Source organism: Trematomus bernacchii, unplaced genomic scaffold (assembly GCF_902827165.1).
Source record: "Trematomus bernacchii unplaced genomic scaffold, fTreBer1.1, whole genome shotgun sequence".
Taxonomy (NCBI): domain Eukaryota; kingdom Metazoa; phylum Chordata; class Actinopteri; order Perciformes; family Nototheniidae; genus Trematomus; species Trematomus bernacchii.
Window position 1 is genome coordinate 2,348,322 of NW_022987648.1, and position 13,593 is coordinate 2,361,914.

General features: G+C 42.0%; 1 protein-coding gene across 1 annotated transcript in view; it reads left to right on the forward strand.

The window, feature by feature from the left end:
* The first annotated feature begins 1,256 nt into the window (after positions 1–1,256).
* LOC117485845 (inactive dipeptidyl peptidase 10-like) overlaps positions 1,257–13,593 on the forward strand; it is a 96,866-nt gene continuing 84,529 nt past the window's right edge. The window contains exon 1 of the mRNA XM_034134552.1: positions 1,257–1,292. Coding sequence (XP_033990443.1) covers positions 1,257–1,292 — 36 coding nt within the window. The remainder of the gene's footprint in view (positions 1,293–13,593) is intronic.

Below are 13,593 nucleotides of genomic sequence, written 5' to 3' on the forward strand. Positions count from 1 at the left end.
AAGAAGTGATCATCATCACCAATGAAGGAGTGACCCAATGACTGGCCAATTTTAAGACAAGGCTAGCGGCCCAGACGGTCTACCCAATCGTCTACTCAAAATGCCGGCCCCCCAATCGGCCCACTGCTTCAGTGCATTTTCACCCAGTCACTGCTAACAGGAAATCTACCCGATGACTGGCTCCAGGAAAACTTTAAGCCTGTTTTCAAGAAAGGGGACCGGCACACAGCCGCAAGTTACAGACCAGTTTCCCTGACGGTGTATGTTCTAAACTCCTGGAACACATCTGTAATCACCTGCTGAATCACCTGAAGAGCATAGTATCCTCACCCCGTTCCAGCATGGATTTCCACAAACCATTCAAGTGAAACTCAACTCTTGGTCACAATGCATGACCAGGCAAAATATCATGAGCAGAAAATACAAGTCGATGTGGCCATCCTTGATTTCACGGTCCCACATAAGCGCCTGTTACAGAAATTTGCCCACATGAGTATATCCGGCCGAATATTTACCTGGACCACCACTTTTCTTATGCAAAGTAGCCAACAAGTGGTTGTAGAAGGGTTGAAATCAAGTACCATTCACGTTGACCCCCACAAGGCACTGTGCTGGGCCCATTGCTCTTCCTATGCTATATCAATAACCTGCCGTCACATGTGGCATCCACAGTGCAGTTATCCCCGGATAACAGCTTGCACTAAAGGCCTATTGATAATGGAGTTGACCAAGAAGACCTACAGGGTGACCTGACCAGGCTTCAGGAATGGGCTAACACTAAAGGAATGTGCTTCAATGCTAGTAAATGCTACATACTACGCACTAGCAGATCAACAAACCCACACGTAAAAAATCTACATTCTATGTGGACAGATGTTAAAAGAGGTGACCCTGCACCCTTGTACGCTCTAAACTAGAGTATGACAACTCCATCTGGGACCCTTACACAGATAAAGACAAGGATGTTCTGGAAACAGTTCAACAAAGAGGTGCAGGATTCCCCTTTGGAGATTATAAGTGGGACAGCAGTGTCACAGAAATGTTAAATTAGTTGGAATTGAGTGAAAGGCGGCGATCGTCTTGGTTAGTCCTCTTCTTCAAGATTGTCCATAACATCTCAGCCCTTGATGCATCAATATACCTAGAGCCTGTTAAAAGTATGACCTGCAAAGCTTACTCCTTGAACTTTCAGAGGGTATCCGCTTTTAGTGACACCCTGAAATACTCATTATTTCCCAGAACAATCAAAGTGGAACATGCTACCAGATGAAGCTGTCATCGCTGTGTCCGTGGTGAGAGGACTGAATGCTGTGATTGTGGGCTTGCCATAGGCATGAAGTGTGCAGTGGAGAGCGACTGTATGCACCATAGAGAGCACCTCAGGCTAAACTACAGACACAAATACAACTCATTTTGAAGCTCACAAATAGAGCTGAGGATGGATTTACTTAAAGTTCTGGATGTTCTCCATCAAGGTGCTTTCTAGCTTTTATAATTTAGTGGTGTCAATTCAAACAATGTCAATTTAATTAAGTTAAACACAATCATTTTCTGTGTTGCCACAACTTGGCACCTTTTTAATACATTTATTTTATTTGATACAACATACACTTCAAAGGCAGTAGCAAACTGGTTTGAGGTAGTGTACAGTCAAAGTGATTATTATTAATTATTTCATTCAAATTCTGCAGGAATCCCACTCCAACACACTGTGACAACAGGAGAAAGAAAATGATAAGGCTATAAAAAAATGGTGTTGAAAGCAAAGTTTTATATCTGAAGCTTCTGTATTATTAACTGCAAAAATCCAACTACACTGCATGATGTATTGGTATGCTTAATGCTTGCCTGCTTCTACCAAAAGAACCACTGTTCAAGACATGTATGTGAAAGTGGATGCAGTCTCAGCGATGCAATGTAAAACCAAGAGCTGAATAAGACAAATACATCTTTTACGTTTTTTTACTTTAAATCTTATGGAGGAGGTTTCTAGTAACTCAAAACATCCACATCTGATGGAAGACGGTTTTTTATTTTACATGCTAGAAAGGAGCTATTGTGGCTTGTGTGAAAAGACTTCCACGATTATATACTGTATGTGTGATGTACACCAGAGTACAGTGAAAACAATGTGTTGAAAGCACCATTAGCTGAGGAAGAGAGAAAGTGAGCCATACTGTATGCATGAAACCCAGGCAGTGATTTCAGAGATTACCTAATAACCTCAACCAAATGTGCATCATAATTTAACACACATTATTAATGTATTTATTTTAGCTTTACCACAGCAGTTTCAAAATAACAATTTTGTTAGATTGAATATTGTATGTCAGCTTTGTTTTAAATTATTTATTTTTTTAAACAATATATTTATTGATTTTTTCAATTTTCACAATACAATAATGACGTAGCACATACATGACAAGTACATAATTACAAAGCAAAAAGACAAAACATGACAAAAAAAACAAAGAAAAAAAACCCAGCTCAGTCTCAAACATACACATATGTAGGTGGTTACAGGAGTATCACATTTATGATTGATGATGAATTTATGATGACAGGAGATTCATGAGGTTCCTTTAACAATAATAGCCGACAATTCAGGTCCAAGGAAATCTAAGTAAGGCTGCCAGATTTTATAGAACTGATCAGATTTGGCATGTAAAACATTTGTGAGATATTCCAGGGGAACCAACTCAAATATAATGTTGCGCCAGCCTTTGAGAGATGGGACCTGATCCTTAGTCCACTGTAATAAAATATTTTTCCTAGCAGCAAAAGTAAGGACATTATATAATCTTCTGTTCGCAGCAGTAGGTAGTGATTTGACTTGTAGACCTAAAATCAAAGACAGTGGGTCCATATCTAAATGTCTATGAAATATCTTCTCCATTTCAACTAATATGTCAGACCAATATTTCTGAAGTTTGCAGCATGACCAGAAGCAATGGGTCAGGGTTCCTATTTCTGTTTTACATTTTAGAGACATGGGGGAGAGTGAGGGGTTAAAACAGTGCCTGTGATTAGGGGATATATGTATCCTGTGTATAATTCTCAACTGTATTGCTTTTGCTCTGGCACAATGTCAGCTTTGTTAACACACTTGTTCCACTATACCCAGTGGTTATAAATAAAGTAATTTGGTTTTAAAATACTTCTTACCTCTAGTATCCCCTTCTCAGCTTAATAACATGGGTGGGCTGGTTAAACATTCACTGCTGATTGGTAAAAGTCTAAACAAATTAATGTCATAACACATTTTTAGTAAAGATTATGTGCTTATTTTAGGCTTTTTTAAGTGTTAAGTGTTAGTAAGTTATCCTCAGATTAATTGTACAGACTCAACCTATTTGAACTGAGGTGGTTTGGTTCATACCTGGTTAGGAAGTGGATGTTGGCTCCTCTATATTTATATTATTAGATTTATTTAGCGGCAATCTCTTTAAAATGAATACATGGCATTGTTTGAACAACCCATCATGAGACATTTTCACAGCAGGGGCTGATGAGACTCACTGATTCCTGCATATCAAAATGAACACTCATCCTCACAGCCTGGAGGTCTAGAATAATGATCTGATGGAGAAATCACAACGGCAAATAATGTTGCTCTGCTTAATGAGGCTGAACAAAGACAACACAAACAGAACAATGTTGAATCTGAACTGAAGGAAACGTCTTCTGTTTTGAAAGTGACATCGATAATTCAAATGAAAAGTTGCAGGGACGAGGTGTGAGGCTATAGAGCTGCAGCGAAGGGGGGGGGGGGGGGGGGGGGTGGGGGGGGGGATATAGTTGGCCAGGCTCCAGGATATTTATATTTGAATCCTCTTCCCAATGAAAAGACTTGGGAAGTACACAGACGGGTTGTAAGCAGCTCAAGGCTCTGTAAGCCAGAGAGATTTGTTCATAACGCCACTCTGTCACTGCAAATGAAATTAGGCTGCATAATAGATGTTAGGAAGATAAAGAGCTTGATGTACGTCCAGGAATGTGCTTCGTCTTCAGAGAATTGTTCTGGCCCGTTTACACCGGAGCTTTTATCAAGTTCAACAGTAAGAAGAGCGACGACTCCTCCAGCCTGTGGGTTCAATTTACAGGAACACAGAGAGAACACAGAGAACACAGAGAGAACACAGAGAACACAGAGAGAACACAGAGAGAACACAGAGAGAACACAGAGAACACAGAGAACACAGAGAACACAGAGAGAACACAGAGAAGGCTTCTCAATTCTCTAATTTCCCCTCCTCGACTCCTCGACTCCTCGGTCCTCCGGTAGTGACACGGAAATGGATTTCAGCGTGCCATGTTGAAGGACATCTCATTTCTCTAAATGCACATCGAGGACCGAGCATCGAGGAGGCTCTCTGGAGGAGCTATAACCGAGGATACACTGATGGGTCCTCCACGGCTCCTTCGTGGATGTATTTCCAGCAACAGAGATGTTTCAAAGAGTCGTGACGCACGGTCGGACTTATCTCAGCCAATGACAGCTCTGCATGCATCCCCTGGATATTATTTTATTAACTGCTTTCATCGCGATGTTTACAGTGAGAACAGCTGTGAGGTCCGTGCAGAAAGCAGAGCAGTGTGTATAATATATATCACTCAGTATAACAGGCCTACATTACTCTCGTTATTTGTATGCTGTAGTTTAGTAGATATCTACAAACAAAGAGTCAATATTTTTCTAAAACCATTTAGTGCTTCACAGAATAAAATACACAACGGCTGTAGCCTGATTATGCTTTAGGAGCTGTAGGTGTGTGTGGTACAGTGTGTAGGTGTGTGTGTTGTACAGTGCGTAGATGCGGCGGACAGACGGGTCTCAGTTGGTTTGGTGTCCTATGCTTACTTTTAATACTTGTAAATACAACTTTTGGCCCGTAATTTCAATTCCCCATTTCAGCGACCAGAGAGAGGGGGGGGGATATATCCAGTCTCTGATTGTGTTACGTTATTATTGTCACGGTTTTGGATTGTTTTCTTTTCCACCTTTTTATTTTGAAATGTTTTCCTCCTTGTGTCTTCTCTGATCCTTCTTCCTGTGTTTGCCTTCCTGTCGTTAGTTTCCCTGGTGTCTGATTGTCTCATTGTGTTCACCTGTTGCCCTTGTGTTTCTGCCTCCCCTGCCCGGCTGTGTCTTGTCCTGTGATTACCCTTCTGTGTATTTAGTCTTGTCTTCCCCTGGGCTCCATGTTGGTTCGTTGTATTTTTCTCACTCTCCATGTTTGTCACTTGTCTCATGCTACCTGTTTATGATTCTCGGTTTTCGTCTAGTTTTTTCAGTGTCAACAGCTTTGTTTGATTAAAGCTCGCTTTTGTTTTGAAACCAGCTTCTTTTTTAACTGCATTTGAGTCCTAATTTTCCCGGATCCTGACAATTATGTGCTCTCATACTTGTTTGATTCTGAAATTGTATATAGTTATATACATATATGTGTGTATATATGTCCGCATCTGTAGCCTGTTATTGTCTCATTATAAAGCACTGTGAATGAATTAAACATAAATATATAAGTCGTCATGAACACATCTGTCCATCAGACAGAGGGCTGCTGTGCCTCCTGTCATCATTAATGGACGTCTCTTTAAAATGACCGCTCAGAGGAGAGGAGTTCTCATTTCTCTAACCGCCTGCTGCTTCCCCTCCTCTCTCCTCGGTTCCCCTCCTCGACTCCTCCGCTCGCATCTCCTGTGGGCGGGACTAAGACACAAGGATAGGAGTCGAGGAGGGGAAATTAGAGAATTGAGAAGCCTTCAGAGAACACAGAGAGAACACAGAGAGCACAGAGAGAGCACAGAGAGAACACAGAGAGAACACAGAGAGAACACAGAGAACACAGAGAGAACACAGAGAGCACAGAGAGAACACAGAGAGAACACAGAGAACACAGAGAGAACACAGAGAACACAGAGAGAACACAGAGAGAACACAGAGAGAACACAGAGAGCACAGAGAGAACACAGAGAGAACACAGAGAGAACACAGAGAACACAGAGAGAACACAGAGAACACAGAGAGAACACAGAGAGAACACAGAGAGAACACAGAGAGAACACAGAGAGCACAGAGAGAACACAGAGAGAACACAGAGAACACTGTTACATCATGCACACCAACGCAACTCCGGTTCAAGCTCCGTGCTAGAGCTTTTCAGGTTCAGAACCGGTTCTTCGGTTTAGCTCCGGCTCTTTTCACACCGCCCAGCGTCCGACTGGTGCTGCGTCATTGCGTCATCGTTTGCGTCATGACATAACCGTTTGCGTGCCTGCTTCATAAAGCCAAACCGCGCGGAAACCCCTCACAGCTCACACCGACAACAACAACAATGGCCGATTGTGTTGATGCGCTACTCGTTTTGGTTTTGACTTTTTTTAATTTGTTGCCAATCTGTGCCACGGTACGGTAAAACCCAGCGGTTGCCATCTCTTTCTGCAATTGTTGGAGAATTGCTTTGGACCGCGTGCTCCCCTCCAGCTTCCTCTGTACCTCTTCGGAAGACCAGATTCCCAGTAGGTAGCTGGTCTCTTCAGTGGACCACTGCTGCTTGTTAAGTTTCTCCATCGTTGTGTACAAACTGGATAAAACGCGGGCTTTTTGTTGTTGTTCAGGAGTTGACAGAACATGTTCATGAAAAACCATGTTACATTTTAAAGGACAATTATTTACACATTTAGCGTGTAGCCAAAACCTATTGGTGTTTTGTGTGTTGTATAACCTTCATCAAAATCAGAAATCCTGTATTGGTAAAGTGTTACAACAACAGATAAAGGGCAAATGTAAAATGAGGAGGCAGCATTATAAAATGTCAGAAATATTTCTCATTAATTCTTCAGAGATAATGTGTGTGTTGCACCTACAATGATGATACAGTCTGAAGTGAAGTAACAGTCAGTAAAAATACAACAGTAAATGAGATTTGTGAGACATTTTGTAAACATATTTCTTTATAATTGACGATTAACATTGGGATTTAATAGGGTCTTAACGAAAATCTGAATTCAAATGTTACTTTTTTTCAATATAAATACAGTATTGAGGTCTGTGGGCTACAAATGATGAGGAAGTATATAAAAGGCAAGAAGTGTCTGATGTCAGCCTGCATCGGGGCTTAAGGAGTCTCTATAGATACTGAATAGGAGTTGCATGTATTTGCGGTTTTGACTGATACCACTGTACGCTTCACAATCATTATCTCATTCACAGAAACAGTGACTGCAACCATCACCATCACTCTGCTCTGTCGGCTGGATTTCCTGAAACATTAACATCAAGCTTGTATTTCCAGGCCTGTTTTCATCTTTCTGTCCCAGATTTAACGTTTTTATTGGAGGCCAATGCTCAGAAAATTAGAGTATTGATCCCTCAGACTGACCTCAAGCTGCTTTCACATGCGTCTCAGCTCACTGGGTGATGAACAGGATAAAGAACCTTGAAGAAACTGAAGGACCAAGCATTCACAAACACACCTGCAGCACTTTGTTAATTTCCTGTTCGTGTTCAATAAAACCACACTGAATACTTTGATAGAAGAAGTAGAAAAAGAAAAAGAAACATGACTTTCAAACCCGGCAGTGAGTCGCTTTAATCTGAAAGAGGTTGAATAAAAGAAAAGAAGTAAAGATGAAAAAAAAGAAGCTTTTTATGAGAAATAATGACGGAAATTAATCTTATTTTCTTCAGTTGTTGCAGTCTTAACCCAATCAAACATCAGCTCTCCCATTAACTCAAAAGTATTAAGTATCGTTTGAATGTATTTATAGCAATGGATAAACCCCAATATTATGATGGTTTATACATTTAAATATGTTTATACCATATTACCAGACATTGGTAATCAGCGTGACAGAAATGTGAGTTTAGGGAGGCTGTAAGAAAAACAAAACCCTTCATTTCCTTAAGGTACTTAAACTCTGCTTTTAGGATTACATTATATACAGGGCAGGAGAAAGTATGTGAACCCTTCAGAAATGTCCTGGTTGTACAGTATGCAGGAATTTGTGTGTGTTCAATAAATAAATGAACTATTATTTATGTTCTGGTTATTAGATTAAGCCCATTGTGCTTGTCTATAATTGTGACTTAGATGACTATCAGATCACATTAAAAGACCAATTCATGTATAAAACCAGGAAATTCCAAAGCATTCACACACTTTTTCTTGCCACTGTATTTTCATGGAGCAAAACAAAGATGTATGCACAGCCCCTGCATGAGCGGCTTAAGTACTCTGTTTTGCTCAAGGTACTTAACCCTTAGATGCATAAGTGGGTCTTTTTTGACCTGGTGAGGTGGTTTTCTTGAAGTATCTTTGTAATTACATTTTTTTATCATTTCATATTCCAGCTATTCCTCAAAAAACATGTTTTGGATATCATGCCATTCAAATTTGAAATATACATTTTAAGAAATTGTTGTTTTTGTATTACTACCCCAAGCTTCCAAGTGGGTCTTTTTTGACCTGGTGAGGTGGTATTCTTGAAGTATCTTTGTAATTACATTTTATTATCATTTCATATTCCAGCTATTCCTCAAAAAACATGTTTTGGATATCATTCTAATTTTAAATTTACATTTTAAGAAATTGTAGTTTTTGTATTACTACCCCAAGCTTCCATAAGTGGGTCAAAAATGACGCGCATGCATTTTCTATGGGAACACGAAAAATGTCTAAAATTATAAATAGTGAAAAATTAAATATAAAATATTTCTAGTGTGAACCAAAATATAATACTAAATATTGATTTAGTGATTTTTCTTAACCAAAATGACAAACATGGCATAAAAACACATATTATTATAATATGGGTCCTTTTTGACCCACTTATGGAAGAGTGTAGGGTCCAGTCACTCGTGCATCTAAAGGCCCTGACACACCAAGCAGTCACCAGAGAACTCGCCGACTGTTGCGTCGCCGTGTTCTCCTGCGTCTTGGCCATGTGTCGCACTGGAACACACCGCAAAGACTTCAGCCGAGCACGTACGAACTGCGCATGCGTGAGTGGCAATAACTCTCCTTACCAGCAGGCGGCGGTAGTGTGTATTCGTCATTCAAAAGAGGGAACAACCGGAAGACAGAGAAGAAGAACAGACTGCGTGATCTAAACAAACAACAAATAGCGTGTGCGTTCCATTTTCACTCTCGTCCATCGAAAACATGTTTTGTGCGGTACTGGAGCTATCAGCCATTGGAGTGTTGCTTGTGGAAGACATTCAAAAGCAACCGTTTCGGCCATGAAAGGCCAAATAAGGCGTGTCACGGCCGACGGTGCGGGACACACCAAATTGAGTTTGGGCGACAGGGCACGCTTCGTCGTCCGACTAACGAAAACGGCCGATTTCGGCCTGGTGTGTCAGGGCCTTAAGGGTTAACCTGTTAATAAACCCCATGGCCCGCCCGCGGGGGCAAAACACAACAATATTCACGAAACTGTGTCTCAGGGCTTCCTAACATTTAATTAACAACCTATTATTGTGTCATACCCACTTAACGGGAAGAAACTCAGCTAACTGACGATATGAACCATTTTTACCTAAACAAAACACAACTCTAACGCTGAGCGTCTGAATTAGCACTAAGCGAAAGAGTGCTAACGCACTTAGCACATAACTCACGGTAGCAATCTTTTATACTTCATACAATCTGCACAAACTGCATATCATATGAAAGCTGAGATTCCACAGATTCCAATGGTATAAGTATCATCACTGTGCGACCAAAACTCACGGCAGCGAAAGCCAGCAAAGACAACACACAACTTCACTTTACGGGTCCAAAACGGCAAATTTGTCTTACCTTTGCTGTTTTCTGATCAAAAGTTGTGTTCAAGGGCATTAAAACGCTGCTGAAGGTTAATCCAATGTCTCTGTCACTTTGAAATGATTACTGATAATCCATCATAACATATATGTCAAACGTGTTAAACGTACTTTTCATATAGAGTGTAAGAGAGCTTCCGGTTTTGGGCATGCTGGCTGCGCATCACTCTCACTCACCAATGGTAATGTTTAGATGGATTTAGGAACCCCCCCCCCCCTTTTTTTATTCTATTGGCTCTAACGGTTCAAAAGAGATGTCAATCACCAAAATCGACCGATGGGTGCCAGAGATATGGCAAATACGTTAAGACCGTGTCACTCGTGTTGAGACCGTGTCACTCATGTTGAGACCGTGTCACTGTTGGTCCGTCTGCGGTCTGCGGAGGCCTACTCCCACCTGTCGAGTACGGCTGTGCTGAGGTGGTTTTCCCCCGGAGAAGTTGCGAAGACACGGAGCGGCTCCACCGGCTGCTGCCTGCTTTCCACCTGTCTGGTGTCTACGATCTGCGGAGGCCTGCTCCCACCTGTAGAGTACGGCTGTGCTGAGGAGGATTTTACCCCGGAGACATCGCGGAGAGACGGAGTGGCTCCACGCTTTGGGCTGGGGCCTGCTTCCACCGGGCGTGTGCTACTGTGCGGAGGAGGATTTACCACGGCTGGGGCCTGCTTTCCACCTGTCCTGGTTCTGCTGTTGCGGAGGCCTGCTCCCACCTGTCGTGTGCTGCGGTGTCGTGTGCTGCTTTGCCGAGGAGACCTTTTACCCCGGGGATACCACGGAGAGACCGGAGCGCTTCCACGCTGCTGCTTTCGCCTGTCCTTTGCTGCTGTGAGGAGGAGGATTTTTTGCCCCAGGAACATCGCGGATACTGTATGCTGGTCTGGGAAAATGGCCCATATTGTGATTCTGCTGTGCCTGTTAACTGTTTTGGACTATAAGAAGATCTCTAGTCATTCTGAGAAGTCTACTGGATTCAGGTCTGTTCTGCCACCCGCAGTGGGCATCCCCTGCAAAGGGTCGGATGTGTTACACAAACAATTACCGGTTGCCTTGTCACAGACAATCTGCTCGACAAAATATGTTTGTCTTTTTTGTTTGCCTGCGATGATGGTTCTTCAGGACTGCTTCTTAAACTCTAATCACACTCTCGCAGACTTTTCCAGTGATTCTAAAGTAGATGACAATGTATGTGTGTCGTTTAAGAGGAAAAGATGCCTGGTTTTGTTGTTGTTATTACTGTCAGGAAATGTACAACCTAACCCTGGTCCGCCCAGTAGTAGTAGTCAGATCGCTACTCCTGCTGATTTTAAAGCTAGGTCTGGGTTGGGTTTCATCCACTTGAATGTGCGCAGTCTGTTAGGTAAACTAGATTTTGTCCGCATTTGGGCAAGCTCGACTGACGCTGACGTCATTGTGTTATCGGAAACATGGCTAAATAAAACTATTTTGGCCTCTGACATATCCTTAAATGGTTATAATGTGTATCGTTCCGACCGGCCTAATAAAGGTGGTGGCGTTGCCATTTATGTTAAGAATAAGTTCAGTGTAACCGCATTGGTTTCCAAATCTATCAGTAAGCAATTTGAATTTTTAGCCTTAAATATAGAAGTGGCAAAGGGTCAACTGGTCATGGTGGTGGGCTGTTACAGACCCCCCTCAGCTGTCAAGGACTCCTTGTCTTCACTAGCAAATCTTTTATCGCAACTAGACTATAAGGAAATAGTGCTACTTTTTAACTGGGACTGGTTAACTGCAGTATCAGAGGATTTAAAAAACCTTTGTATCTCTTTGAATGTTACTCAGATTGTTGACAGTCCTAACTGTCCTAACATTAAAGGGGACCTATCATGCAAAATGCACTTTTGTACGTCCTTTATACATGAATATGTGTCCCCGGTGTTCCAGGGAACTCACCAAGTGTCAGAAAACACAACCCTCTCTATTTTCCTCCATACCCAAATCTCTAAAAAAGGGGCTGCAACGGATCTGATAAAAAACTGATCCAGATTTGAACACTGTCCTGACATCAGGACGGTGGCGCTACGGCTATTGGGCCAACTCCACCAATCAGGAGGAGACAGCCACGGCCATTGCCGTTCGAAAGCGCTGGAGACGCTGTAGTACATATGCCAGGCCTGTAAGTGGCGTTGTAGTCTGCCACAAAAGCAGCGAAGAAGACTTCGCGCCCATAGTTACCATGGTTACCCTTCTGTTTATTCTCCGCTGTGGCTTTTTTTCTCCCTCCCCGATGCAAGCGTTTGCTCCTGCTGCTTTAATTCAATGCAATCCCTCCCCGTCGAAGCAAGCACTGTAATTCTCTCCGGTTAGTCCACCAGCAGATGACAAACACCCACCTCTCCGCCTCTTCCAAGGAACGAGGGGACCGTGCGGCAGAGTTTCAGTTTCAGTTTCTTTCGCGGGTCAAGATGTCCGTTAAAGTTGAAATCTTCCGGACAAAATTAGAAAAGTGCCGGTCAAAGGTCTTCTTTGTTATTTATTGAGCTTTAAAACAAATGAATAACGACTCTATATAATAAAACACGGAGGACGGAGATCTCTTTTTCTCCCCCTCTTCTGACAGCCCAGCAGCTGATCAGAGCACGTCTCCCCTCTCCTGCAGGGGGGCGTGGTCAGCAGAATCAGACCCGTAGACAGCAAACAGCACATAGAGCGAAATGAGGCATGGCTTAAAATCATGATCTGTTTGGTATTTTGAAAACAGAAACGTATAAATATACCTTATATAGGTATGGCCCTACAATATATCATTTAAATATAGCATGATAGGTCCACTTTAAGTCCCCTAATAATTCCTCCCTAATTTATCTAATTCTAACTAATGTTCCCTATAAATACCCATCTGTGGGAGTATTTGCGAATGATGTGAGTGACCACTGTGCTGTAGCCATAATTAGGGACACTAAGGTCCAAAAGGTTAAAGCTTGTATTATAATTAAGAGAGACATAAAACATTTTGTGGAGCAGGGCTTTGTTCATGATCTGTTTGGGTTTGATTGGGGAAAAATCGATCTGTGTGCTGATGTAGAAACTGCATGGTCTTATTTTTATCTTGGTTTTATGGAGATCATTGATAGACATGCACCCGTAAATTTAGAGTAAAGGGACGAGACAATCCTTGGTTTTCTGCTGAACTGTCCAGTCTCCTGCATGAGAGAAACAAGGCCTGGGCAAAGGCTAGGAAATCAGGCTCAGAGGTAGAATGGCTGCGTTTTAGGCAACTAAGGAATAGCTTCACTTCACATGTCAAAAGTGCTAAGTCGAAGTACTATTTGTCAGTTACCACAGAAAACCTAAATAATCCTAGGAAATTTTGGAAAGCCATAAAATCGATATCCACCGGGGAGATCCGAAATGAGCTACCTCCGTGCCTTACCACATCATCTGGCTCTATATCGGACAGGGCCACCATGTTAAATTGTTTTAATGAGCACTCTGTGTCCTGCGGTTCTATGTTTGATTCTGTAACTAACTCTGCTTCTGTGATCACCACAGTCTGTGACTCTGAACAATGTGGTTTGGAAAACCCTTTCAGTTTTTCTCCTTTTACTGTAAATGTTGTTCATGAAACATTATCTAAGTTAGATCCTAAGAAACCGGCTGGCCCGGACAACATAGAACCTTTCTTTTTAAAGATAGCTGCAGATTTTATTGCTCCACCTCTTACTTCTCTTTTTAACCTCTCCCTCAGCACAAATGCAATTCCAAAAGTATGGAAGTCAGCGTATGTCCTGCCTCTACTAAAAGG